At 49.9% G+C, this 27,021-nt stretch overlaps 1 protein-coding gene across 4 annotated transcripts in view; it reads left to right on the top strand.

Moving 5' to 3' along the window:
* The window catches only part of LOC140396241 (protein FAM118A-like), a 106,682-nt gene that overhangs the window by 47,324 nt on the left and 32,337 nt on the right, over nucleotides 1-27,021 (top strand). For 3 of the 4 annotated variants that reach the window (XM_072484575.1, XM_072484573.1, XM_072484574.1), the window contains one exon: nucleotides 4,060-4,188. The exons of the other annotated variant lie outside the window; for it this stretch is intronic. In XM_072484575.1, coding sequence (XP_072340676.1) covers nucleotides 4,060-4,188 — 129 coding nt within the window. The remainder of the gene's footprint in view (nucleotides 1-4,059; nucleotides 4,189-27,021) is intronic. 4 annotated transcript variants of the gene reach the window in all.

The following is a 27,021-nucleotide window of genomic DNA, read 5'->3' as shown; positions in this document are numbered from 1 at the left end:
CTGCGACCCCTGTGCCTCCAAGCATTTCTCCACCCTCTCCATCGAGCCCTTCAGGGGTGCCACAGCCCCTTCGATGGCCTTTGAGCGATCCTCCTGTACCTTCTTCCTCTGCTGGCGGAACTCTTTCTTGATGAAGGCCATCAACTGTTCCACCTGGGGCTCTGCTACTTGCACTAGTCCCTCTCCGCCATCCTTCCACTGGCTGCTGCACCACGGGTATCTTCCAACTCCTTGGTCAGGTCTTTCACGTTCTGTCGGGTTTGGTAACCAGCAGACATACCACTCCTGAGGGGAACTTCTCCTCCAATCTTCAGCTACACTTTTCCGTCAAAGTTGCACCCAATTTTGGCTCTTTTCTGCGCATTCAAGCAGGAGCTATCCTTTGTGCGACCACTCGCACCATGGCCGCCACTGGAAGTCTAAAACAATCTCAAAGCCTCCATGAAGGTCTACTCCATTAACACAAGCTCATGGTAAGTGGATTCCCAACCAGCACTAGAATGGCAACTCATCATCCGAAATAAAGACCTTGCAATCAACAAGAACAGCCACTGAGAGACAATGGTGAAAGAGTGGATCGCTGCTTGAGACAACAATCCAATACTATCTTTACAGTCCAACAACCAATGTTCTCACTGTGGGAGAGTCTGCATGGCTAAGATAGAGCTCATAAATGATCTGCGAACCAGCAGCCAACACTGATATCTCATTCCCATCCAGCTGTACACAAGGAAGAAACATCCTGATGGTTTGCCAGAAGCCAAACTGATGACAATGGTGACCAACTCTTTTTGTACACTGGACTCGGCAATGAAACAGTGTCTGATAGCTGATGTCACAACTTCCATTGATTTGATTTATTATTGTCACATGTATTAGTATGCAGCGAAAACTATTGTTTCTTGCATGCTGTACAAACAATGCATACCGTACATGGGGAAGGAAGGAGAGACTGCAGAATATAATGTTACAGTTATAGCAAGGTGTAGAGAAAAGATCAACTTAATACGAGGTAGGTCCATTCAAAAATCTGATGGCAGTAGGGAAGAAGCTGTTCTTGAGTCGGTTGGTACGTGACCTCAAACTCTGGTATCTTTTTCCTGACGGAGGAAGGTGGAAGAGAGTATGTCCGGGGTGCGTGGGGTCCTTAATTATGCTGGCTGCCTTTCTGAGGCAGCAGGAATTATAGATAGAGTCAATGGATGGGAGACTGGTTTGTGTGATGGACTGGGCTACATTCACGACCTTTTGTAGTTTCCTGCGGTCTTGGGCAGAGCAGGCTCCATACCAAGTGTGATACAACCAGAAAGAATGTTTTCTATGGTGCATCTGTAGAAGTTGGTGAGGGTCGTAGCTGACATGCCAAATTTCCATGGTCTTCTGAGAAAGTAGAGTCATTGGTGGGCTTTGTTAACTATAGTGTCGGCATGGGGGGACCAGGACAGGCTGTTGGTGATCTGTACACCTAAAAACTTGAAGCTCTGGACCCTTTCTACTTCGTACAAACAGCAGCCACGCAATGTCTGATTGCTGCAGTGGAATCTCAGATTACTGTTGTGTAAGGTAAACTTGTTGATGATAAAGATGTGGATTACAGCGTCCATAAAGGTTTGCAGGGTATCAGCGCAATGCAGTAATCAGCATCTAATTACTTGAATTATTGAAGTGCTTCCCAGAGAGAGTGGCAGTGGCTTTGTGGAGCATAAGTCTGCTGCCCTCTCTCACGAAGGGAGCTTTGGTCCTCCCACCCTACCACTGTCCTTATTGTGGTGACTGTCATCAGACAACTCAGACTGCTGGTGCGCAAACCGAGATGGTGCATTCTGCATCTGGGTACTTGAGGTCGACTTCCAAGGCCATCTGCAGCTTTGCACCAGCCACGAGGATCACACTATATGGGAGCAACAGGATAGGCAAAGGCACATGGAAGATGAACACTAAGGGAATGTGTAAAGGCGACTAGTTTATGGTTCAATACAATATGGCCCAGTGTAATTGATAAATTTGTTTTGAAAACTGTATTTTTGCATACTAGCCAAATGGATGCTATAGTGGTCAATGACAGAGGGAAGGTAATGCTTGGGACTGAAAATGCTGAATTAGGACTGTGGTCACTGGTATCTCACTATAGTTAGCTTTTTGCAGGCTGTCATTTTACAGATCGTCTCCTCCCTTCTTCCAACTGCTCCAGATTCTCAGCTAATCACTGTGTGCTTGGTGGTGACGGCTGTTGCCTCTTGATGGCAATGTTGTGCATTGTGCTGCAGACCATGTAATTTGACAACCCCTGTCAAGTACTGCAGGGGCCACCCAAGCAATCCAGGCTGTCAAATTATTGTTTCAGCATCTCCGTGGTCTACTCCATCACATTATGTAAGGCAGCAAGGCTTTTATTACATGCATGCTGTGCACATGTGTTAGTTGCACACCAGAATTATGAGCCACGTTGTCAGCAGATGGCGCTTGTTGCCAAGTTACCGCCCACAGGTTGACGGGGTGGTTCAAATGCATATGGCGTAATGAATTAACAGAATGAAATCATGACTGCAGCCAGGTTACCAGGTATTAACTTATATAAGTTACTGTCAATGGTCGCACACCAGCTGGACATGAAGGAAGAAGAATCCCTTTTGGTTCTGATGTCCAGCAGAGTTGACACGTAGCATTTGCAAAGTGATGTGCATGCAATCAGTAGCACCTGGCACTATCGTGAAGCTTGTGGTCCTCGCAAAGCTATGTATTTGCGATGCCTGCTGGTCTCTGGTGAGAGAAAGAAATGTGGTTAGCTCTTTTTGAATAGAGCACGTCTGACCTTATGCAGCAGCAATAATAATAATCATCTTTAATAGTGTCGCAAGAAGGCTTACATTAACGCTGCAATGAAGTTACTGTGAAAATCCTCTAGTCGCCACAGCCTGTTAGGGTACACTGAGGGAGAATTCAGAATGTACAGTTCACCTAACAGAACGTTTAGGGACTTGTGGAAGGAATCCGGAGCACCCAGAGGAAACCCACACAGACACTGGGAGAACGTGCAGACTCCGCACAGACAGTGACCCAATCATGAATCAAACCTGGAACCTGGCACTGTGAAGCAAGAGTGCTAACCATTGTGAAATGAGAGATGTTGCAAAAATCTCCAGTTCCAGCCTCGAAGGATCCAGCACATGATACATTGCTGCAATCAAATTTGCAGCCGGCAGTCTTGCTCTCTTCCGAGGTTGAGGCTGTGACTGCAGCAGGTGGCAGATTTCAGTGAGGACATCCTGCAGATGTGCAGATTGTGTTCCATACTCTTCCTCAGTCAAGGGAGGTGGATAGTTGCTCACTGAACACACTTGGCACCTATGGTTTCCTACTGTCAGCCCTTCTGCTCCTTCTATTCTTTATTCCTTTGGTGGTTTGCCCTGTTCTGTGTAGTCCTTATACTGTATTCCAAGGAGTGGGAACAATTGGTTTGCAGAAACCTTGAAGGAAAACATTCTTCAGCATTTAGGAAAATGTCCTTAGCACCTGTCATTTCACACTGTACTTTTACAACTTGAAGAACTGTGAAAATGTTACATTTGAACTGTTCTAGCAAAAAACAGAAGAAATTAACCAATAACTAACCTAAGTAATTGATGATCCAGTATTGGTGTGGGGTCCTTTGCTGCTTAAGGTGTGTTCAGCTATGTGACTTTGAAAAAGCTGGAGCGCTGAGCTTGAAAATTGAACATTTGGGGTCACATCAATACTGCAAACTGTTTTGAATGCTAGATCTATTTGCTCTGCATGCATCCAGTGGATGTTAGCTGCACGTGTGCTAATGACTTCTACTAAGATGGTGCCTGACATGATTTGAGGCAGAAATGTGAGCTTCTATCAGACACCAGTTTGGTCCTTCAATAACATACTTAATGCTCAAACAGCGGGTATGACTGGTTCCCGTTTTGCACCCTTCAAGATTTTCTCAACAGCTTTACAGCTTTAAAAATTGTCAGTTATGAAAGAAAATGTAGTCAGTGATCCTAAATTGTTCTCATTGTTTTAATTTGAAGGCGCTTTGTGCTTTTGTAGGTGGTTCAGTGGGCCAGAGGTCTACAAAAATACAGTGTCCTTCATATACATGGACTATTCACAGATCCCTGTGGTCTGGTGTTGGACCCATCAGGATACAAGGATGTAATGCATGATCAAGATTTGATGGTAGGCATTGATTTCACTTCTAAATTAACACTTTACTGAAAATGTTTTCAGGGGACTATAAATGAATAATGAAGCAACATCTATAAACGAGTATTAACAATAATGTTAAAATAAAAACAAGCAGGCTTGCCTCAAGAAATGGGTAAGTCATTCTTGGTAACTGTGTGCCAGACAGCCTCTGTTTTATTGCTTGATAAATACTGATAGGAAGGGAATATGTACAATGTGCCTCATTCGCGATTAACTTAACTGTTCAATTCGTGATCCCTTAAAAAATATTTTCTACTGATAGTTTTCTTAATACCAACATAACAACAGAAGCTAATTTATTTTTTAAAAATCCTTTGTCATATTTGGATTAGCAGATTACAGAACTAATAAACTGATATCAGTCATTTACTTGTAGGAATATGTAGGATGCCCAATCCATCTTCTGTCAACCTGGATGATGGATAATTTCACTTCTTAGACCACTTGTAAAGGCTAAATTGATGCTGCAGAAATGATTCACACAATTAAAAATACATCATTTTTTTCATAGTTTATTGCAATATCCCATCAGTTTAAACTGCTTTTCCTTTGTGCCTAGCTCGGATTTATCATTTAAAAAAAAATTTGTTCATGTGATGTGAGTGACAAGGCCAGCATTTATTGTCCCCTCGCTAATTGCCCTTGAGAAGGTGGTGGTGAGCCACCACTTTCAACTGCTGGGGTTTCTGTGGTGTAAGTACACACGCAATGCTATTTGGAAGAAGTTTGAGGATTCTGATGTAATGGCTGAAGGAACGGCGAAGCAGTACCATGTCATGATGATGTGTGACTTACTGGGGATCTCCCATGTGCCTCCGTTGAGGTGGTAGAGGTTATGGGTTTGGGCGGTGCTGTTAGACGAGTCTTGAGTTGCTGCAGTATATCTTGTAGATGACCCATGCTGTTGCCACTATGTTCTGGTGGCGAAAGGAGTGATTTTGAAGGTGATGGACGGACTGCTAATCAAGCAGGCTTCTTTTGGATTGGATTGGATTGGATTTATTGTCACGTGGAGCGAGGTACAGTGAAAAGTATTGTCCTGCGTACAGTCCAGACCGATCGTTCCATACAGGAAAAAAATAGGACATGCATAAATACACAATGTAAATACATATGCACAGGCATCGGGTGAGCATACAGAGTGTAGTACTACTCAGTAGAGAAGATGTGTGAAGAGATCAGTTCAGGTGATAAGAGGATCATTCAGAAGTCTGGTAACAGTGGGGAATAAGCTTTTTTGAACCTGTTAGTGTGTGTTCTCAGACTTTTGTATCTTCTGCCCGATGGTAGAGGTTGGAAGAGAGAATAACCCGGGTGGGAGGTGTGAATGTTACTGAGCAGCCCAACCCTGAATGTTGTACAAGTCTTGCTGCATATGGACTGCTTCACACCACACGATCGGCAGGCAGTGACCATCTCCAACAAAGAATTTAACCATCTCCCTTTGATGTTCAACAACGTCACCATCCTGAATTCCGCACTATCAACATCTTGAGGATTACCATTGATTAGATTAGAAACACAACTGGACCAACTGTGAGAGGAGTTCAGAGATTGGGAATTCTGCAATAAGGACCTCACCTCCTGACTCCCCAAAACCTGTCCATCTCCAAGACACAAATTAGGAGTGTGCTGAAATACTCCCAAGGTAGACTATCGTCTGTATATAATTATGAGTAGTTCATCATCATCTCGCCTTTTTGGCATTTGCCACCCAATAGAAATATAAAACATACGGGAGGCCGGAGGCACTGGAATAGAAACAGAAATCGCAGCAACACATTCATTTTAATCGCCTGCCAGTGACAGAGGAGGCTATCCCACCATGTCAAATCTGCTTTCACCCTCCCCGCCAAGCTAGGAAAATTGTACCCATGGAGCCCCACCCCCCGGCACCCCCAAATACCTGAAGTGGGATGCCGCCCTGTGAAACGCAGCCCTCCCACTCCCAGCCGGGGCACCACAAAATATTCACTCTTCCAGGTTCAATTTATATCCCGAAAAAGACCCAAAACTTCGGAGAAGTTCCATTATGTTCCCCATCGATGCACTCGGCTCTGATTATTTTTATACTCCATTGCTAATGCAAATAGCAGAGGTCCCCTGGTGCAGAGCATAGTACCCCAAACGCATGTTGTTTGTGCGGACACTCTCCATCGGTCCTTTATATAATAGCCATATCCACTCTGAATCTTGGCCCGATCCGAAACCTCTCCAGAACCGCCATCAAATACTCCCATTGTACTCCATCAAATGCCTTTTCCGTGTCCAGGGCAACTACCACCTCCATCTCCTTTCCCTCAGCCGGCATCATGATTACATTTAATAACTTCCTAATATTTGAGATTAGCTGCCTTCCTTTCACGAATCCCGTCTGGTCCTCCCCTATCACCTTCGGGAGGCACCCCTCCAACCTAGCCGCCAGTCCTTCGCCAGTATCTTTGCGTCAACATTTGGTAGCAATATAGGTTTGTACAACCCACACTCCATCAGATCCTTATCTTTCTTTAACAATAATAATAACCTTTTTTTATCACAAGTATGAAGTTACTGTGAAAAGCCCCTAGTCGCCACATTCCAGCGCCTATTCTGGTACGGGAATTGAACCTGCGCTGCTGGCCTTGTTCTGCATCACAAACCAGCTGTCCAGCTCACTGAGCTTGAGGCCTGCCCCAATGTTTGTGGTAGCACTCCCTTCCCTATCGCCGCCTCAAACATTCACAGCATGAGCGGTGCCAATTTGTCCTTAAATTTCTTGTAATACTCCACTGCGAACCCATATGGTCCTGCCACCTCCCCTGATTGCATCGTCCCAATTGCCTCCTTTACCTCCTGTTCCCCCACCGACCTCTCGGTGTGGCCCTGTCTTCCTCCAAGCTTCCAATCCGTCCAGGAACTCCCACAGCCCCTGATTTTCCCCCAGTAGCTCCAACCTATAAATTTTCATAAAACTCCTCAAACCCTTATTAATCTGGTCCGGGGCCACCACCAATTTTCCCCTCCTATCCCGCACCTGGACAATTTCCCTCCCCGCCACCTCCCTCTGAAGTTCGCTTGCCAGCATGTGCCCCACCTTCTCCCCATACTCCTAAATCGGTCACCCCGCCTGCCCAGTCGACAACAGATCAAAGTTAGCCTGAAGCTCCCTCCTGTCCAAAAGTGTCGGATCTGCGGCCCCCATGTACCTCCTGTCTGCCTCCAACATATCCCTTGTCAGTCTTTACCGCTCTTCCCTCTCCTCTTTATCCAACCCGGCCTTAAATGATACAGCCTTCCCCCTCACTCCCGCCTTCAGGGCCTCCCAGGCCACCGCCTGCGATACATCCACTGTACAGTTAAAGCCCAGGTACCCCTCAACCATTTTCCCGATCTCCTCACAAAAACTTTGGTCCCCCAGCAACTCCATGTCCATTCTCCACCCCAGTCTCTGCACTATCCCCTTCTCCAGGACCATGTCCACCACACCCAATGTGGTGCATGATCCGAGATCGCTATCGCCGAATACTCTGATCCCCTAACCCGTGCCAACGGCACCTTCCCTACTACTACTACTATCCTCGAATAAATCTCGTGAACTGAGGAGAAAAATGAAACTCCCACTCCCACGGGTGCAAGAACCTCCACGGGTTCACCCCATCCATTTCCCTCGTAAGCCCAGTCAGTGCCTTCTCTTCTCTCTCCCCCTCCCCCTACCCCCCCCGGACTGGGCGAGCGAGCGCAGCTAGCTGTGACCTGTCCATCCTTTGCTTTTGCACCAGATTCCAATCTCCTCCCACTATTAACTTTTGCGAATCCAAGTCAGAAATGGCCCCAAACACCTTCCTCACAAATATTGCATCATCCCTGTTTGGGTCGTGCACACTTGCCAACACCTCCGGCCTCCCCTCCAACACCCCGTTACTGTCACATATCTACCCTCCTGGTCCGCCACCACTTTCTCCGTATGGAACCTCACTCTCTTACCAAAACCGCTACCCCCTTGCCCTACTGTCAAACCCTGAATGAAATACTTGGCTCACCCAGCCGTTCCTGAGTCCCACCTGATCTTTCACCTTCAGAGGAGTCTCCTATAGCATGACAACATCAGCCATTAAGCTGATAAGGTGCGCAAACACCCTTGATCTCTTCACTGGCCCCCCCAAACCCCTCATGTTCCATGTAACTATCCTGGCCAGGGGTCTCTCACCCCTCTCCGCCGTCATCAGAACTCTGGGCCCTGCCCACTGAGCTTAGCCCGCTCAGTCCCTTTGTTGCCATGGATCCCCCCTCTCCGAATCACCCATCCACTTCCTCTCTCAAACACCCCACCCCACTTTTCACACTTCTTGGGCCCGTCGAAAACTGTTCAACCAGGTTCGAATTACTGCATCCCCTCCCCCCACCACACTCCCGTTCACTGGCCAACTTGAGCTTACTAGTGTTGGAGGCCCCTGCCCAGGACCTTATGCGGATCTTAAGGGAATCTTAAGGGTACAAATTCAATATGGGTAAAAACGAGGTTTTGTGATTCAGGTGAGGGACTTTTCCTTCTATCTGGCGTTCTGTCATGGGTATGTCACTTTCAGAAATGTTTGTCTGCTCAAGTGGATGCAGTGGGTTGAGCTGAGCTCTGGCTCTGCTTTTTAGTTTCGCTTTGAGAAAAAGCTTGGGTGTGTCTGTTTTTTAGTTTCCTGTTAATGTTGGTGCTGCAGCCAGCCAAAGAATTTGGTGAATTCAGAGTGATAACTGCTCTCAGTAGAGAATTTAAACCTGATGTGTTTCTCTAAAGAGGGTTCTTTTTGTCTTATGGATGTTGCAAGGAGAGATTAAGAGTTACTTGGAGAGTACTGTATTCTTTGGGGGATTTATTGGTGTTGATAGTTGTTAAGATGTTTACTGTGGGTATATAAAGCGTTAACTGGTTTCATAAATAAATATTGTTTCAATTTAAAAGTACTGTAGATTTCTGGTGCATTACACCTGCAGAGCAGGCCCATGTATTTCCCCATAACCACAATCTATTCAAAGTTGTGGGTCAGGTGAACTCCATGATACACTTTGGGGCTCTCTAAACTCTGGCCCATAACAGTTCTTACCACATAATTTAGCTCACTTAATTTCCTTTCAATCTGATATGGTCCACAAAACCTTGCTTTGAAATGTTCACCTACCACTGCTAACAATACTAAAACTTTATCTCCTCTGGCAAAACTACGAACTTTTGCTTTCTTGTCCACTACCCGTTTCATCACACGTTGTGCAACTTTTAAATGTTGTCTAGCTGACTTCCGGTAGCGGCCATGACCTGCTAGGTCACGCGAACGGCAGCTCCCGCCGGGATCGGTGTTTCGGGCCGCTAAAAGGAGCGGCGGCGGCAGTTAACAGGAGGGACTGGCGTGGGAACAGATGTGGGAGAGCCCCCCCCCCACCCTGCTGGTGGATGGAGAGGATCAGGAGCGGAGCTGGCAGACGCGCGACCCCGGGGAAGAAGGTCGAGAAGGTCCGGGAGGACAAAATAGCGGCCAGAGAGGATAGGGAGGTGTGGGCCCAGTGGGCCAGAGAACAGCAGGAGCTCCTGGAAAAACTGCTTCATGGAGCTGAAAACGGAGATGCTGGCCTCCATGGAGAGAATTGTGGTGACCCAGAAGGCGCAGGAGAAGGAGATCAAGGAGGTGAGGAGGAAGGTGGCGGAGGACGAGGTCCTGGGCCTGGCGCATGAGGCGCTCCATAAGAGATGGCAGGAGAGGCTGGATGACCTTGAGTGCAGGTCTCGGAGCTACAATCTGCGGATCCTGGGCCTTCCTGAAGGAGCAGAGGGGGCGGACGCGAGCACGTACGTGGCCACAATGTTGGGAACGCTGATGGGCGCGGGTGCCTTCCCGTGGCCCTTGGAGCTGGATGGGGCGCACAGCATTCTCGTCAAAAAGCCGAGGGCAAACGAGCCACCGAGGGCGATGGTGATACGATTTCAGTGCTTGGCAGACCGGGAGTGAGTCCTGCGGTGGGCGAAGAAAGAGCGGAGCAGTAAGTGGGAGAATGGCGAGATCCGAATTTCCCAAGACCTGGGAGCAGAGCTGGCGAGGAGGCGTGCAGGTTTTAACCGGGCGAAGGCGGTCCTCCACGGTAAAGGGGTGAAGTTTGGGCTCCTGCACCCGGCGAGACTGTGGGTAACATACCAGGACAGGCACCGCTATTTTGATACCCCAGACGTGGTCGTTCATCAGGCAGGAGGAGCTGGACCTGAACTAAGGGACTGCTGTATGGGGGTGAAATGTGCGGGTGGGGTGGGATCGAGGGGAGGACGGCGGGTAAAGCGTACGTTTATGGGCATGTCTGCCCTAGTTTGGTTGGGGGTTCTGTTGTTTGTTTTGCTTGTTTTCCAGGTGTTTTGTTTTCCAGGTGTGCGGTGCTAGGGGGTGGGAAACGCCCGGGACGGGCTGTCCGGCGCATGGGGAGGTCCCAGATGGCGCTTGCCCCTCTACCCTGCGGGGTAGTAGGGGGAGGGGGGCCCGAAGGAGGCAACAAGTTAAGGGTTGGTATGGGTGAGCTGACTCACGGAAGCACAATGGGGGGAAAACCGGAGCTAAGCGGATGCTTGGGGAGGGGGGGGGGGGGGAGGGGTGCTGCTTTGCTGACTGAAGGGGAGCCAGGTGAGGGGTATGGATGGAGAGTCAGGCGAGGGGGCCGCCGGGGGGAGAGCTGGAGGAGAGAGGCAGGGGCACGCGGTTGGCCGAAAAAGGGAGATGGCTAGTCGGCGGGATGGGGGGGGGGGGTGGTTACCCCCGACCAGACTGATCACGTGGAACGTGAGGGGCCTGAATGGGCCAGTCAAGCGGTCCCGCGCTTTCTCGCATTTAAAGGGGTTGAAGGCGGACTTGGCCATTTGCAAGAGAGGCACTTAAAGCTCGCGGACCGGACGAGGCTAATGAAAGGATGGGTGGGACAGGTGTTTCACTCGGGGTTAGACTCAAAGATCCGAGAAGTGACTATTTTGGTCAGTAAACGAGTGGCATTTGAGGCGGGGAGCATCGTGGCAGATAAGGGGGGCAGGTATACAAGGGTGAGTGGCAAGCTGCAGGGGGCCCGGGTGGTGTTAATGAATGTATATGCCCCGAACTGGGACGATGCGGACTTTATGAGGCGCGTGTTGGGTAGCATCCCGGACTTGGAGATAAGTCACCTGATTATGGGAGGGGACTTTAATACGGTCTTGGATCCGAGCTTGGATCGTTCCAAATCCAGAACGGGAAAGAGGCCGGCGGCGGCCAGGGCCTTGTGGGAGATCATGGGCCAGATGGGGGAGTGGACCCCTGGAGGTTTACGCGGCCAAGGACGAAGGAGGTTTCCTTTTTCTCCCATGTCCATAGAGTCTATTCGCGAATAGACTTCTTTGTGTTGAGTAGGGCGTTAATCCCGAGGGTGTAGGGGGTAGAATACTCGGCCATTGAGGTCTCGGACCATGCCCCGCACTGGGTGGACCTGCGACTGGGGGCGGAATGGGGTCAGCGCCCTCTCTGGCGACTGGATGTGGGGCTGCTGGCGGACGGAGAGGTGTGCGGGCGGATAAGGAGGAGTATTGAGAATTATGTGGGAGCGAATGACACAGGAGAGGTGACGGTGGCAGTGGTTTGGGAGGCTCTGAACACGTTCATTCGGGGAGAGTTAATCTCCATTAGGTCCCATAGAGAGAAGGAGAGGGCAGCGAGGGAGAGACTGGTGGGAGAGATACTCAGGGTAGATAGGAGGTACGCGGAGGCCCCAGAGGAGGGGGGGGGGGGGGTTGAACAAGCGCCGGAAATTACAGGCTGAGTTTGACTTGCGACTGGGGGCCCCGATTGGGTTGGCGGAGGTAGTCAGGGGGCTGGCAGGCATGCAGACGGGCAAGGCCCCGGGCCCGGACAGCTTCCCCGTAGAATTTTATTCTACGTTCTCAGAGCTGTTGAGCCCGCTCCTGATGAGAACCTTCAATGAGGCAAAGGAGAAAGGGATCCTCCCTCCGACAATGTCGCAGGCATTGATCTCGCTTATCCTGAAGAAGGAGATGGATCCGCTTCAGTGTGAGTCCTACAGGCCGATATTGCTCCTGAAAGTGGATGCCAAGCTGTTGGCAAAAATTCTGGCCACCAGAATAGAGGACTGTGTCCCCGGAGTGATTGGGGCGGACCAGACGGGTTTTGTTAAGGGCAGGCAGCTGAACGCGAATGTGAGCAGGCTCCTGAATATTATCATGATGCCCTCGGAGGGGGGGGGAGGTGGTGGCTGCGATGGACGCGGAGAAGGCCTTTGACAGGGTGGAGTGGGAGTATCTGTGGGAGGCGCTAGGCAGGTTTGGATTTGGGGCGGGATTTATAGGGTGGGTCAAGCTGCTGTATCGGGCTCCTGTAGCGAGTGTGTCCACAAACCGGCTAAGGTCGGAATATTTCAGGCTGCATCGGGGGACAAGACGGGTGTCCCCTGTCCCCGTTGCAGTTTGCCCTGGCAATCGAGCCGTTGGCCATTGCGTTCAGGAGTTCGGGGGATTGGAGGGGACTGGTGTGCGGAGGGGAGGAGTACCGGGTCCCCCTCTACGCGGTTGACCTGCTGTTGTATATTTCGGACCCGTTAGAGGGGATGGGGGAGGTCATGCGGATCCTGGGGGACTTCGGGAGGTTCTCGGGGTATAAGTTGAACGTGGGGAAGAGTGAGCTGTTCGTGGTCCACGGTAGGGGCCAGGAGGAGAGACTGAGGGAGCTCCCGCTCAGGATAGTGGAGAGGAGCTTTCGGTACTTGGGGATACAAGTGGCCAGGAACTGGGATGCCCTGCACAGGCTCAACTTAACCCGGCTAGTGGAGCAGATGGAGGGAGAGTTTAAAAGGTGGGATATGCTCCCACTTTCCCTGGCGAACGGGTGCAGACTGTGAAGATGACGGTTCTCCCCAGGTTCCTCTTCGTGTTTCAGTGCCTCCCCATTTTCATTCCCAAGTGCTTTTTCAAGCGGGTGAATAGGATTGTTACGGGATTTGTGAGGGCGAATAAAACCCCGCGAGTCAAAAAGGTATTCTTGGAGGGTAGCCGGGGTGTGGGGGGGGGGACTGGACTGGACTGGCTCTGCCGAACTTCTGTGGTTATTACTGGGCGGCCAATGTGGCCATGATCAGGAAATGAATGATGGTATGGGGGGGTTGGAGACGGCGTCGTGTAGAGGCACCAGTCGAGGGGCACTTGTTACGGCTCCGCTGCTGTTCTCGCCGGCGTGATACACCACTAGTCCGGTGGTGACGGCGGCACTGAGGATCTGGGGGCAGTGGAGGAGACACGGGGGAGAGGAGGGGGCCTCGGTGTGGACCCCGATACGGAATAACCACAGATTTGCTCCGGTAGGTTGGATGGGGGATACCAAGGCTGGTATAGGGCAGGTATTAGGAGGATGGGGATCCTGTTTATAGACGGGACTTTGCCTAGCATGCAGGCGCTGGAGGAGAGGTTCAGCCTACTCCCGGGGAATGCTTTCAGGTACCTCCAGGTTCGGGACTTTCTTAGAAAACAGTTGGGGACATTTCTGCTGCTGCCCCCGCGTAGGATCCAGGATAGGGTGGTGTCTGGCATCTGGGTAGGGGAGGGGAAGGTGTCGGACATATATCAGGAGCTGCAGGAGGTGGAGGAAGCCTCAGTGGAGGAATTGAAGGGCAAGTGGGAGGAGGAGCTGGATGAGGGCCTATGGGCCGACGCCCTGGGCAGGGTGAACAACTCCTCATCCATGTGCCAGGCTCAGTTTAATTCAGTTTAAGGTGGTGCATCGGGCGCATATAACGGCGGCAAGAATGAGTAAGTTTTTTGGGGTGGAGGACAGGTGCCCGAGATGTTCAGTGAGTCCGGCGAACCATGCCCATATGTTTTGGGCATGCCCGGCGCTTAAAGAATTCTGCCAGGGGTTTGCGAGGGTGATGTCTAGGATATTGGACACTCGGGTGAAGGCGAGTCCAACAGTAGCGAGATTTGGGGTGTCGGAGGATCCGGGAGTGCAGGAAGCGAAAGAGGCCGAGGTACTGGCCTTTGCCACCCTGGTAGCCCAGAGACGGATCTTACTAATGTGGACGGACTCAAAACCCCTGGGTGTGGAGACCTGGGTTAGCGATATGGCAGGGTTACTCAGCCTGGAGCGAATAAAGTTTGCCTTGAGAGGGACCTTGATGGGGTTCACACGGCGGGTGGCGACCTTTCCTTGACTTTCTAGGGGAGCAGTAAGTGTCAGCAGCAGCAGCATCCTGGGGGGGGGGGGGGGGGGGTTCAGTTGGGGGTACTGTTGATATAATGTGAATTGGGCATTGAGACAACACCCACCTTGTTCTGTTTTTAAAAAAAAAAGAAAAACTTTTCTGTTGTGTAAGTAGTTTCACTGTAAGCTTTGGGATATGTTGCTTGTTATTTTTTATTATCTGTATTTCTATTTTTGTTATGTAAAAACACCCGTTGGAAAAACTTTAATAAAACATTTATTTAAAAAAAAATGTTGTCTAGCTAATTCCCCTGCTCTACTTAACAAACAATTTTATTGAGGTATTTTTTGGCATTGTAAACAGTTACAGATGACAGAAATATGCAAACATCAACGGAAAACCAACACTTCAACCAAACCATAATGCACATTCCCGCTCCTCTCCCAGAGACACTACCCGCCTATTTATCCCTCCTACTCTAATCTAATCTCCCCCTCCGCCCCCCAGCTGACGTTCACTCCCCCGCGAAGAAGTCGATGAATGGTTGCCACCTTCGGGCGAACCCCAATAAAGATCCCCTCAAGGCAAACTTGATTTTTTTTCCATAACCAGAAAACTTGACATGTCTGAAAGCCATAGTTCGGTCTTCGGGGGTTTTGAATCCCTCTGTGCCAGCAGTATTCACCGCCGGGCTATCAGGGAAGCAAAGGCCAGAACATCGGCCTCATTCTCCCTGGACTCCCGGGTCTTCCGAAACCCTGAAAATTGCCACCTCTGGACTCATCACCACCCTTGTTTTCAGCATCCGGCACATGACCCCCGCAAATCCCTCCCAGTACCCCCTAAGCTTAGGGCATGCCCAAAACATGTGAACGTGGTTTGCTGATCCTCCCGCGCATCTAGCACACTTGTCCTCTACCCCAAAGAATTTGCTCATCCGAGCCACTGTCATGTGGGCGCGGTGAACGACCTTAATCTGAATCAGGCTGAGGCTGGCACATGTTGCGGCTGAGTTTACCCTATCCGGGTTTCCACCCATACCCCGTCCTCCATCTCCCGCCGAACTCCTCCTCCCATTTGAGTTTTAGTTCCTCCGTCTGGGACTCTTTTCCCCTCATGAGCACCTTGTAATTATCCGAGACTCTACCCTCTCCTCCTTCTCTTCTAGAGACTATTCTGTCCTGGATCCCTATTGGCAGGAGGCATGGGAAGGATGGGACCTGTTTGCGTACAAAGTCCCACACCTGTAAGTACCTAAAGCCATTTCCCCTTTCCAGCCCAGCTTTCTCCTCCAACTCCCTCAAACTCGCAAAGTTCCCCTCCAGGAACATATCGCCCCCCCCCCCCCCCCCCTCACCCCCCCCCCCCCCCCTCCCCCCCCCCCCCCCCGGCCACCATGTTCGAAACCCTCCATCCATGTTCCCGGGGGCAAATCGATGGTTATCACAAATTGGAGCCCAGACCGACGCACCCACCTCCCCTGCATGCTTTCTCCACTGGACCCAAATCCGCAGGGCCGCCCCCACTACCGGACTGGTGGAGTACCTGGCCGACGCAAGCGGTAGGGGAGCCGTGACCAGGGCTGCCAAACTGGTGCCCCTGCACAAAGCCGGCTCCACCCGCTCCCCGATAGACCCCGTACACACCATCCACTTCCTTATCATTGCTGTGTTAGCCGCCCAGTAGTAGTTGATCAGACTCGGCAATGCCAGTCCCCCCTCGCTGTGGCTCCTTTCAAGCATCGCCTTCCTCACCCGTGGGGATTTTCCCGCCCAGACAAAGCTCATGATGATTTTGCCGGTCCTTTTGAAGAAGGACCGTGGGATAAAGATCGGGAGGCACTGGAAGATGAACAGAAATCTAGGGAGGATTGTTATCTTTACAGTCTGCACCCTCCCCGCCAGTGACAGCGGGAGTGCATCTCATCTCCGAAACTCCCACTTCATTTGTTCCATCACTCTAGCCAAATTTAACTTATGTAACCTGCCCCAGTCTACTATCCTCAAGTACCGAAAACTTTCCCCAAACAGCCTAAAGAGCAGCTCCTTCAGCCTATTCTCCTGGCCCCTTGCCTGCGCACAAACATCTCACTCTTGGCCATATTTAATTTGTACCCTGAGAACCGGCCAAACTTCCTCAATGTTTCCAGTATATTTTCCATCCCGGCCAGTGAGTCCGACATGTACAGGAGCAGGTCATCCGCATAGAGAGAGACCCTGTGCTCCACCCCCCCCCCCCCCCAGTCATTCCCTTCCACCCCTTTGCAGCTCTCAGCGCAATCGCCAACGGTTCTATGGCCAGCGCGAACAGCAACAGGGAGAGTGGGCATCCCTGTCTGGTCCCGCGATGTAGTCTGAAGTAATCTGACATTATCCTGTTCGTCCTCACGCTAGCTTTTGGGGCCTGGTACAATAGTCTGACCCAATTAACCAGTCGCTCCCCGAACCCAAACCGTCCGAATAACTCCCACAAATAGCCCCACTCCACCCTGTCGAAGGCCTTCTCAACATCCATTGCCACCACTACCTCCACCTCCTTGCCCGTCGGGGGCATCATAATCACATTAAGCAATCTTCTCAAGTTGGCTGTCAGCTGCCTGCCTTTCACAAACCCTGTTTGGTCGTCCCCAATCACCTCCAGTACGCAGTCCTTCATTCTAATCACCAGGACCTTGGCGTCTACATTGATCAGGGAGATTGGCCTGTATGACCCGCAGGATTCCGGGTCCTTGTCCCGCTTTAATATTAGCGAGATGGTGGCTTGCGACATCATCGGAGGCAGGGTCCCTCTGCCCCTCGCCTCATTAAAAACCCTAGTCAGGACCGGTCCCACTATATCCGAGAACTTTTTGTAAAACTCTACTGGGTATCCATCCGGTCCCGGGGCTTTCCCCGACTGCATGGCCTTTAGGCCCCCCAATACCTCCTCCGCTCTAATAGGGGCCCCCAGCCCCCACCTACTTTTGAGAAGGTTAGTCCGTCCAGGAACCGTTTCAGCTCCTCCGGGGGTTCTGAAGTGTAAAACTTACTATAAAAGTCCCACAATACCTTATTCAGTCCTGACGGGTCCTCCACTTTGCTCCCCTTCCCGTCCATCACTCTACTTATTTCCCTGGCTGCCTCCCTCTTCCTGAGTTGCTGCGCGAGCAATCTGCTGGCCTTCTCCCCATGCTCATACGCCACTCCCCTTGCCTTCCTAAGTTGTTCCACGGCCCTACTCATGGATAGCACCCCCAGTCCCTCCTGCAGTCTCCGTCTCTCCCTGAGTAGGTCCTCCCTCGGGGACCCCGCATGCTCCTCGTCTATCCGGGGAATCTCCTTAACCAATCTATCCATTTCTGCTCTGTCGCCCTATCCCTGTGAGCCCAAATTGAGATCAGCTCCCCCCTCACTACTGCCTTCAGCGCCTCCCACAGGGTCGCTGCTGAAACCGTCCCCCGAATCGTTCACCTGCAAGTAATTTTGCATACACTTCCGCAGTCTCTCACATATCCCCTCCTCCGACAACAGTCCTAAGTCTAACCTCCATAGCCGGCGTTGGTAATCCCCCCCCCCCCCCCCCCCAATCATCAACTTGCGTGAGTCTAAGTCTGGGATGTTGCCCAGCACTCTTTTAATAAAGTCAGCGTTGTCCCAGTTCGGAGCATATATGTTCACCGACACCACTCTCCTCTCTCACCACTGAAGCACAGTAGGCATCCCCCCCAAACGATAACTCTCGGACCCTAGCTTGCGTCCGTGGGTCCTTTTTTCGGGACCAGCCCCTGATCCCTCGCAAAGTCCATTGCTTCTTCAGGCTCTGTGAAGTAGCGGTGTTGGCCCTGATGCATGACCCAAAGACGGACCGAGAAGAAGAGTACAAACTTCACCTGCTTTTTAAATAGCACCCCCTTAACTTGTTTAAAGGCTGCTCGACGCCTGGCCACCTCCTGGCTTAGGTCCAGATAAATGCGAAGAACACTGTTATTCCACGTTCTGCTCTTAGCGCTCTTTGCCCACTGCAACACCCGCTCCTTCTCCACAAACCTGTGGAACCTGATCACCATTGGACGGGGGGGGGACCGTCTCGCCTGTACTCTATGTGCCCCCTCCAGCTCCGGCAATCACGGAAAGGCGTCAGCCCCCATCAGCTGCATCAACAGGTCAGCCACAAACGCTGTGGCATCTGCTCCCTCTGCCCCCTCCGGGAGGCCGATGATCCTCAGATTTTGTCTGCGGGCTCTATTTTTCAGCTCCTCTACTCTGTCCAGCAGTCTTCTCTGTCTCTCCTTCAACCCATCGACTTCTAGCGCCGCCGTCGTCTGCGCGTCCGCCTGCTCCTCCACCGCCTCCCCCAGCTCCTTAACTTTTTCGTCCTGGGCATCCAATCTCTGGTTCAATTGATCCACTGCCTTCTGAAGTGGGTCCAAGTTATCCCGCTTCAACGATTCAAAACTGCTTTTTATCACCTGCAGCATGTTTACCAGTGCTTGCTGGATCGCCGGGTCCGAGGTCCGTAGGTCTGCCATCTTTGCTCCCGGGTCAGCTTCCCCTGCACCTTTCCTCTCCCGTTTTCGCTGCTTTCTGCTCTCCCGTGGTTCCATGCAGCTCTGCCCGTTCCTCAGCATCTCCGTGGCCATCTTTCCAGCGCTCCGCAGTCCCGCAAAACCGGGGAACCAGGTCCTCTCATTCTACCGGAGTGAGAGCCACCGAATGTGCGGCTCACTCACTCATCGCCGCCACCGGAAGTCCCCCTGCTCTATTTAATTGTTCCCCAAATTTGACACGTAATCCAATAATGTAAGTTCCAACTGCTCACTCACCAATTTTTCCTTAATCAATTTAAGTGGTCCTCTTACCTCATGACCAAAAATTAGTTCAAAAGGACTGAATTTGGTTGACTCATTAGGTGCATCCCTAATTGCACACTACGAATGGAATTTCTTTATCCCAATCCTCTCTATAATCTTGACAATAAGCCCTCAACATTGTCTTTAATGTCTGATGCCACCTTTCTAACGCTCCCTGTGATTCTGGATGGTGCGCAGTTGATTTAAATTGTTTTATTCCTAAACTATCCATAACTTCTTTGAATAACCTTGAGGTAAAATTTGATCCTTGATCCGATTGTATTTGTGGTTGGTCCATATCTAGTAAAGATAACTCTTCCACAAACGAAGGAAAACTCACTGAGTGTCATGTGAATATGCTTGAAAGGAAATATGCTTAAAAGATACTTTGAAAGGGAAGGAGAGAAAAAGGAGGAGGTTTTAATGATCCTAATTCAAAGTGAAGAACCAAACCAGATGACTTTGAATTTGACATCCTTCAAATTAAATTGGAAAACGAGGATTTTCTTCAAAATTGGGATAAATTGTTGAGTTACCTTAGACGAAAAACAAACTGACCCGAAAGAGTTACTGATATCACATGGGCAAGCTTGTGGAGATAAGTTGGGATGTACTAAAATGGCTGTACATGATGTAGATGTGGGAAATGCTGTTCCAATTAAACAACATCCATATAGACTTAACCCTTTAAAATTGGCACAAGTTAACAAAGAAATTGAGAGTATGCTTAAAAATGGCATAATTGAATTGGGTTGCAACCAATGGAGCTGACGCATAGTGATGGTACCGAAACCGGACTGTACCAGACGGTTGTGTGTGGACTATAGAACGGTTAATGCAGTTACAAGAACGGATTCTTATCCTATCCCACGCTTGGAGGATTGCATTGAGAAAGTGGGACAATCAGCTTTTATTTCCAAACTGGATTTACTTAAAGGTTACTTGCAGGTACCTTTATCCGAAAGGGCGAAGGAGATTTCAGCTTTTGTGACTCCAGATGGTATATACCAATTCAAAGTTATGCCATTTGGCATGAAAAATGCCCCAGCCACATTTCAACAGTTAACTAACAAAATTGTTTCAAAGTACCCCAATTGTGCGGTATACATCGACGATCTGGTAATTTTCAGCCAGACATGGAAAGAACATTTAAAACATCTGATGCAGTTATTCGTTTGAGTTCAGGAGGCGGGTTTGGTGGTAAACCTAGCCAAAAGTGAATTTGGAAAAGCCCAAGTCACTTTCCTTGGCCATACAATTGGACAGGGTCGAATGGACCCAAGGGATGTGAAAACAAAAGTTATTGGGGAGTTTCCAATACCCTCGACACAAAGGGAAATAATACGATTTCTTGGCATGAGTGGATTTTACTGGAAATTAGTGCCGAATTTTAGCAGTGTGGTCACTCCACTGACGGACTTGCTAAAGAAGCGTAGCAACTTTCAGTGGACAGTGAAGTATCAACGGGCATTGGACAAGGCTGTGTTAACCACTGCTCCTGTGTTGGGCATCCCAAATTACACAAAACCATTCAAAGCGGCTGTTGATGCAAGTGATGTGGGCGTAGGTGGGGTGCTTTTACAAGAAGACGACTAAGGACTAGAGCGGCCTATTGGTTATTTTTCAAAGAAATTAAATAAGCACCAGAAAAAGCATTCAACGATTGGGAAGGAGACTTTGAGCTTGGTGCTGGCTTTGCAACAGTTTCAAATTTATATTACCAGCAATTCGTCTGAAACAATTATATGTACCAATCATAATCCATTGATGTTTTTGGAGCGGTTCCGGAATAACAATGCCAGACTGTTTCGATGGAGTTTATTGTTACAGCCTTTTCATTTGAAAAATAATAGATTCATAGAATTTACAGCGCAGAAGGAGGCCATTCAGCCCATCGAGTAACCCTACCCAACACTAAGGGCAATTTATCATGGCCAATCCACCTAACCTGCACATCTTTGGACTGTGGGAGGAAACCGGAGCACCCGGAGGAAACCCACGCACACACGGGGAGAACGTGCAGACTCTGCACAGACAGTGAATCAAGCCGGGAATCGAACCTGGGACCCTGGAGCTGTGAAGCAATTGTGCTAATCACTATGCTACCGTGCTGCCCTGTGGCAGTATGAGAAAATGTGATAGCCGATGCTTTGTCACGAATGTGATGAAGAGAAGCAGGTTCGGTGGAGGAGGAAGAATTAGAATGGACTCTGTTATTATAAATGTTTGCGTGTTTTGTTTTTGTTCACAAAAAGGTATATTTATTGTCAATTTTGCTTGAAAGAAAGTGAAAAGATGAAAAATGAAACCATCTTAAAGTTGATGGTTTATTTTTTTTCTTGTGGGGAGGTGTCATAGGAATGTCATTTAAAGAAATGTTTGTCTTCTCAAGTGGCTGCAGTGATGTCATTGTGTGGGTGGAGCTGGGCTCTGGCTCTGCTTTTTACTTTCGCTTTGAGCTGGAAGCTGTTTTTGGCTCCGATTTTCTTTCGGTTTTCAGTTGGGGAGCTGCATCCAAATCAACATGTATTTTGGTCTCTGCATGCTAAAGAGTGTCTCCAGATCACCTGATAATATAAAGTAATACCTGTTTCTGTAAAAAATGCAAACCTACTGTTTTTGTAGGAAAAAAGGGTGTTTGGCTTATGGATGTTGTTAAGAAAGTTACTAAGGGTTACCTAGAGTACTGTATCTTTGGGGGGTATCAGTGTTGGTAGTTGATAAGCTGTTTACTGTGTGTTTATAAAATGTTAACTGGATTCATAGAATAAACATTGTTTTTGTTTATAAATACTTAAGATCTCTGTTGCATCACAACAGGAAAGTGGGCCCTTGTGCTCCTCATAACCAAAATCTATTAAAAGTTGTGGGTCAGGTGAAGTCCATGATATACTTTGTTGATCTCTAAACCCTGGCCCATAACACTGGATGTTAACGAGCCTGCTGTTGTCCCTAACCTGAGTTAACCTGAGGTGGAATGGGGGGGGGGGGGGGAGATTCTGGAAGGGGGGGGTAACAAAAGGATGGGGCTGATCAGGCCTGAGGGGCAGGGCACACGGTTATGCTGATTGTGGGGGGTGGGGGGGGGGGGGGGGAGCACAGAGGTGAGTGGGTTAGGGGTCCAGTGAAGAGATCGAAGGTCTTTACACATTTGAGGAGCTTAAAGGCTGACGTGGTGATGCTGCAGGGGATCCATCTGAGGGTGAAGGATCAGGTGAGGCTCAGGAAGAGTTGGGTAAGTCAGGTTTCACTGGGTTTGATGGGGCTTGGGGATAGTGGTATTGGTGGGTGAGGTTCCAGATGGAGAAGGTGGTGGCGGATCAGGGGGGCAGGTACATGATAGGGACAAGGGTGCTAGAGGAGAGGTTGGTGGTACTGGCAGGCATATATGGCCCCAACTAGGATGATACGGGTTTATGAAGGGGGTGCTGGGTGCCATCCGGATTTGGTCACCCATGAGCTTATAGTAGGGGGGGGGGGAGGAATTGGTGTTGGAACCAAAATCAGCCGGGCTTGCTTGCCCAGTCCGGGGTGGGGTGGGAAGAAAAAGTAAGAATACCGGGAGTATTCGTTTTTCTCTCCGGTACAAAGGCGTATTCGAGGATTGACTTTTTTGTGGTGGGAAAAGCACTATTGGCTGGGGTTTGGAGGTCAGCGTACTCAGCAATTATTATTTCTGTTCATGCTCCGCATTGGATGGATGTGACTTTGGAGAAGGGGGTAGCCCAGAGGCCGGGTTGGAGAATGGACGTGGGGTTGTTAGCCGACCGGAGCTTGTGTGACAAGATCGGGAAGGTGATCGAGGAGGGGGTTTAATTGCATGGGGAGGTCTCGCAGTTGGTAGTCTGGAGGTTCTGAAAGCAGTAGTGAGGGCGGGAGGTGATCTCGTTCAAGACTAAGTTGGAGAGGGAGGAATGCCAAAGACTGATGGAGGAGTCTTTGGAAGTGGATGGGAGGTATACGGGGGACCTGGACCTGGGTCTCCTGGCCAAGAGAAAGGAGTTGCAGGCGAGGTGCGACCAATTGTCCAGGGAAAGTGGTGGGTCAGTTGTGAATGGCGAGGAAGGCTGTCTACGAGTATGGGAAGAAGGCAGGACCTATGCTGGCCGACCAGCCCCAGAGGGAGTCAGTGTTGAGGGAGACAATTTGAGTACGGGGATAGGACGGGGAAGTTGGTGGTGGCTCCAGAGCAGATTAATAAACTACTTGAGGAATTTGGGATAGGGACCTGTATAGGTAGGAGCTACCGGAGGAGGAGCGGGGATGAGGGAATTTCTGGACGGGCTGGAGTATCTGAGGATAGGGCAGGTGGAGGAGAAGGAGGTGATTGTGAGGATGCAGGCAGGGAAGGCGGCGGGCCCAATGGGTTCCCAGTTGAATTTTCTAAGAAATTATAAAAGCTACCGCCATTGATGGTGGGAATGCCTGAGGATGCGATAGGTAGGGGTGTCTTGCCGCAAACAATGGGGCAGGCTTCCATCTCGTTGCTACTAAAAAAGGACAAGGAACCAGTGGAGTGTAGGTCGCATAAGCCCATATCTCTGCTGAATGAAGATGCCAAGATACTGGCAAAGGTGTTGTCGTCAAGGTTGGAATGGTGTCTCCCGAAGGTGATTGGGGAGGACCAGACAGGGTTCATGAATGGAATGCAGTTGTTCTTGAACGTGAGGAGATTGCTGAATGTGGTCATTTTTCCGACGGAGGGCAAGAATATGGAGGTGGTGGTGGCACTGGATGCAGAGAAAGCGTTTGATGACGGTACTGGAGAGATTTGGAATTGGCCCACAGTTTGTGGCGTGGGTGCAGCTGTTGTATAAGGAACCGATGGCGAGTTGGCACACTAACAATATGAATTCAGGGTATTTCGCACTGCACCAGGGTATGAGGTTGGGGTGTCCTATGTCCCTCCTCCTGTTCGCATTGGCAATAGAGCCCTTGGCCATTGCGCTAAGGAGCTTGGGGTTGTGGAAGGGGATAGTGAGAGGGGTGGTGGAGCCTAGAGTGTCCCTATATGCCGATGATCTGCTATTGTATATTTCGGAACCGAGTGCAACGGTGGGAAGTATAATGGAGTTGCTCCAGAGATTCAGGACATACATTCTCGGGGTAGAAATTGAATCTAGGAAAATGGGAGTGGGGGTGGGAGGGCTGCCATTTTGCTTGGCAGCCCAAACTTGCCTCCCAAACTTGCTGTGTTATTGATAAACCTTAATTTGTTTTACCCGTCAGTCTGGCCTCTCGTGGATCCCAACAGCCAAGATTCTTGGGGCATCTATCTGTTCCAGTGCACCCCGCATTCTACCCATCACGCATTTAAGGATGGCTGGGCCCACAAAGATGCAGCCAATAGCCACTGCTAAATACATGGCCATATTTATCAACCAGTCCTTCCAACCTCCAAATCCCCAGTTACCCCAAGAGCCAGGGTCCTGCATTCCGTCCAGGTGATCCCGGTTAGGTCTTGAACTCCCATGATACACTTGCCCTGCAGTATGGCGCATACCCCACCCTCACGGACCAGAAGATAGTCAAGAGCATACCGGTTCTGCATTGCAAACACCCGCTGCTTAGTGGCCCCGGTTGGGTGCGAGAACCTGAAGTTGTTTCCAGTTCTCGCAGAATTCAGCTGAGACTGCCCGGCGTGCTAACTGATTATGCAGCATCCACGCCGAGGGGCAGGGGACTGTGGTAGGGACTAGAGTCCCAATAGCAATTTGGCGGGGAAATGGGGGTGACAAAACATTGGTCGCTGTGCCATTAAATAAAAAGTAGTATCCTTGCTCCGTGTACAGGCTAGCATCACAATCAGTATATCGGTTGCATAGGGATCCCCCAGTAGCCCAGTTTATCCAGCTTTGGAACATCCATTCGGGCCGCCTAGCAATGCGGAAAGCCCTAGTCCCAACAGTGATGAGAGACTTTCGCCCAGCCACAAAGGAGCTGGAGGCCGGCGTTCAATGGAACGCAGGTGGTGTTGTAACAAACGCATTTGCCAGACGCCTGGGTGATATAACACCTCCTGTCCGTACAGGTGGAGAACAGACATGTTATATTTGTTTCCACCTCGACCAGCAAACACCCGTATCCTTCACTGCTGAAACAATTCTCGTATGACCGGGAGTCCCTATTGGGAGTGAAGTGGCTAGGTATGTCCGCCCTCCACCGTTGCAGCCTATCATACTGTGAGTGGGAATTATCCCGAGGAAGGGGAAGGCAAATAGCCGGTGGTGCTGAACCTGGATCGTAAGGAAGAGTGACTTGCTCGGGCGGTGGCTCGGAATGCTGACAATGAACCATCGTTTGGGGAGTGCCCCAAAGCGGCGAAACAGAAAATAACCTAGACACCGCTGCGGGGTTCGGGTCGCAGACAACCCGTCCCTGGCCATACAAGCGGTGGTAAGTCTGGTAAAAGAGATTCATACTACCCGGGTTTTCCTCAGTTTGGCCTCTAAATGAATTCAGTGTATCTCCTGATAACCTACGTTCTAGTTGTACTCCCCTCCTTACACGCCCGTCCTCTCTCCAGTCCCCCTCTCTCTTTCACAACCTCTTCCTACCCTCTCCTGACGGTCTATTTTACCTTTATGGCACCAAGCTTAACACATCCAAAATCAAATTTACATGTACTCCAAAAACAAGGCAATGTCCATGTAATGTTCCCTTCCCATCGCCGGGACCGGTGCAATTGCTTCATGAGTCCTGCATTGTCCGTTAATTTGATGACCTTCCATGAGTCGATACCATGCCCTCTTATATGGGGGCACCGAAGAACATCACCTCTGCATAAACGAAATGTCCTTGTAGTTTGGTTGGGGTTACAAATGTAGATAATATGTCCCTTTTCCATGTCCGTCCCCGATGTCACTCCAAGTGAGGTGAGGCCGAAGATCACACAGGCGGTGCATAGCCACCCCATCATGCTCCACACCTGTAAAATAGCACTGGGAAAGGGAGGCAGGTTAATCTGTCCAAGAAAATGAGGCCCGTTATCAGAACTCAACTGAGCTGGTATACTGTACCGGGGAATGATTTCCCGCATCAGAACTTTAACCACAGTAGCAGCTTTATTATCGATAGTCGGATACACCTCGACCCATCTACTGAACACATCCACAATAACCAGAACATATTTATAATATTGACAACATTGACTCCTTTCCAACTCCATGTAATCCACTTGGAGCGACTCAAAGGGACCACTGGGCAACGGGGTTTGCCTCATACCACAAGGGATACCTTTGCCGGTGTTATATTGCTGACAAATCAAACACCAAGTGCTGATACTCTGAGCCAACCCCTGCATTTTAGGGTGCCACCAAGTGTCCAGCAACAAATCACTCGTCCCCCGAGCCCCACAATGAGTTGCAAAGTGTACATATTTGATGACCCATAAGCCAGTACATCAGACATACAAGTCTGATGTGCTGGTGTGGTCCATAAAGAAGAAACAGAATCCTATGTACAACCTAATCATTTCCACATTTGTTTATCACTCTCAGGAGCGTCCTCCTGTAACCTTATGACGTCTTGGATGGTTGGCATTGGCTTGTCAGAGGCAGACCTATTTATTGCAGAACGTTTAGTCTGACCTAACATTTTGGGCACCATCACTTGCTGAATTTGTGCAGCTGTCCGCGCTGCACAATCTGCTTGTTCATTACCAACGTCAACTGGGGTCTTACCATTTGTATGGATAGCGCATTTAATGACGGAAATTTGCGCGGGCATAAGGAGGGCCTGTAGTAGGTCATTAACTAAACCCCGGTGGGATATTTGACCACACATAATCATGTCAGGTT

Source organism: Scyliorhinus torazame, chromosome 19 (assembly GCF_047496885.1).
Source record: "Scyliorhinus torazame isolate Kashiwa2021f chromosome 19, sScyTor2.1, whole genome shotgun sequence".
NCBI lineage: Eukaryota > Metazoa > Chordata > Chondrichthyes > Carcharhiniformes > Scyliorhinidae > Scyliorhinus > Scyliorhinus torazame.
This window is presented reverse-complemented; position numbering and strand designations above follow the sequence as displayed.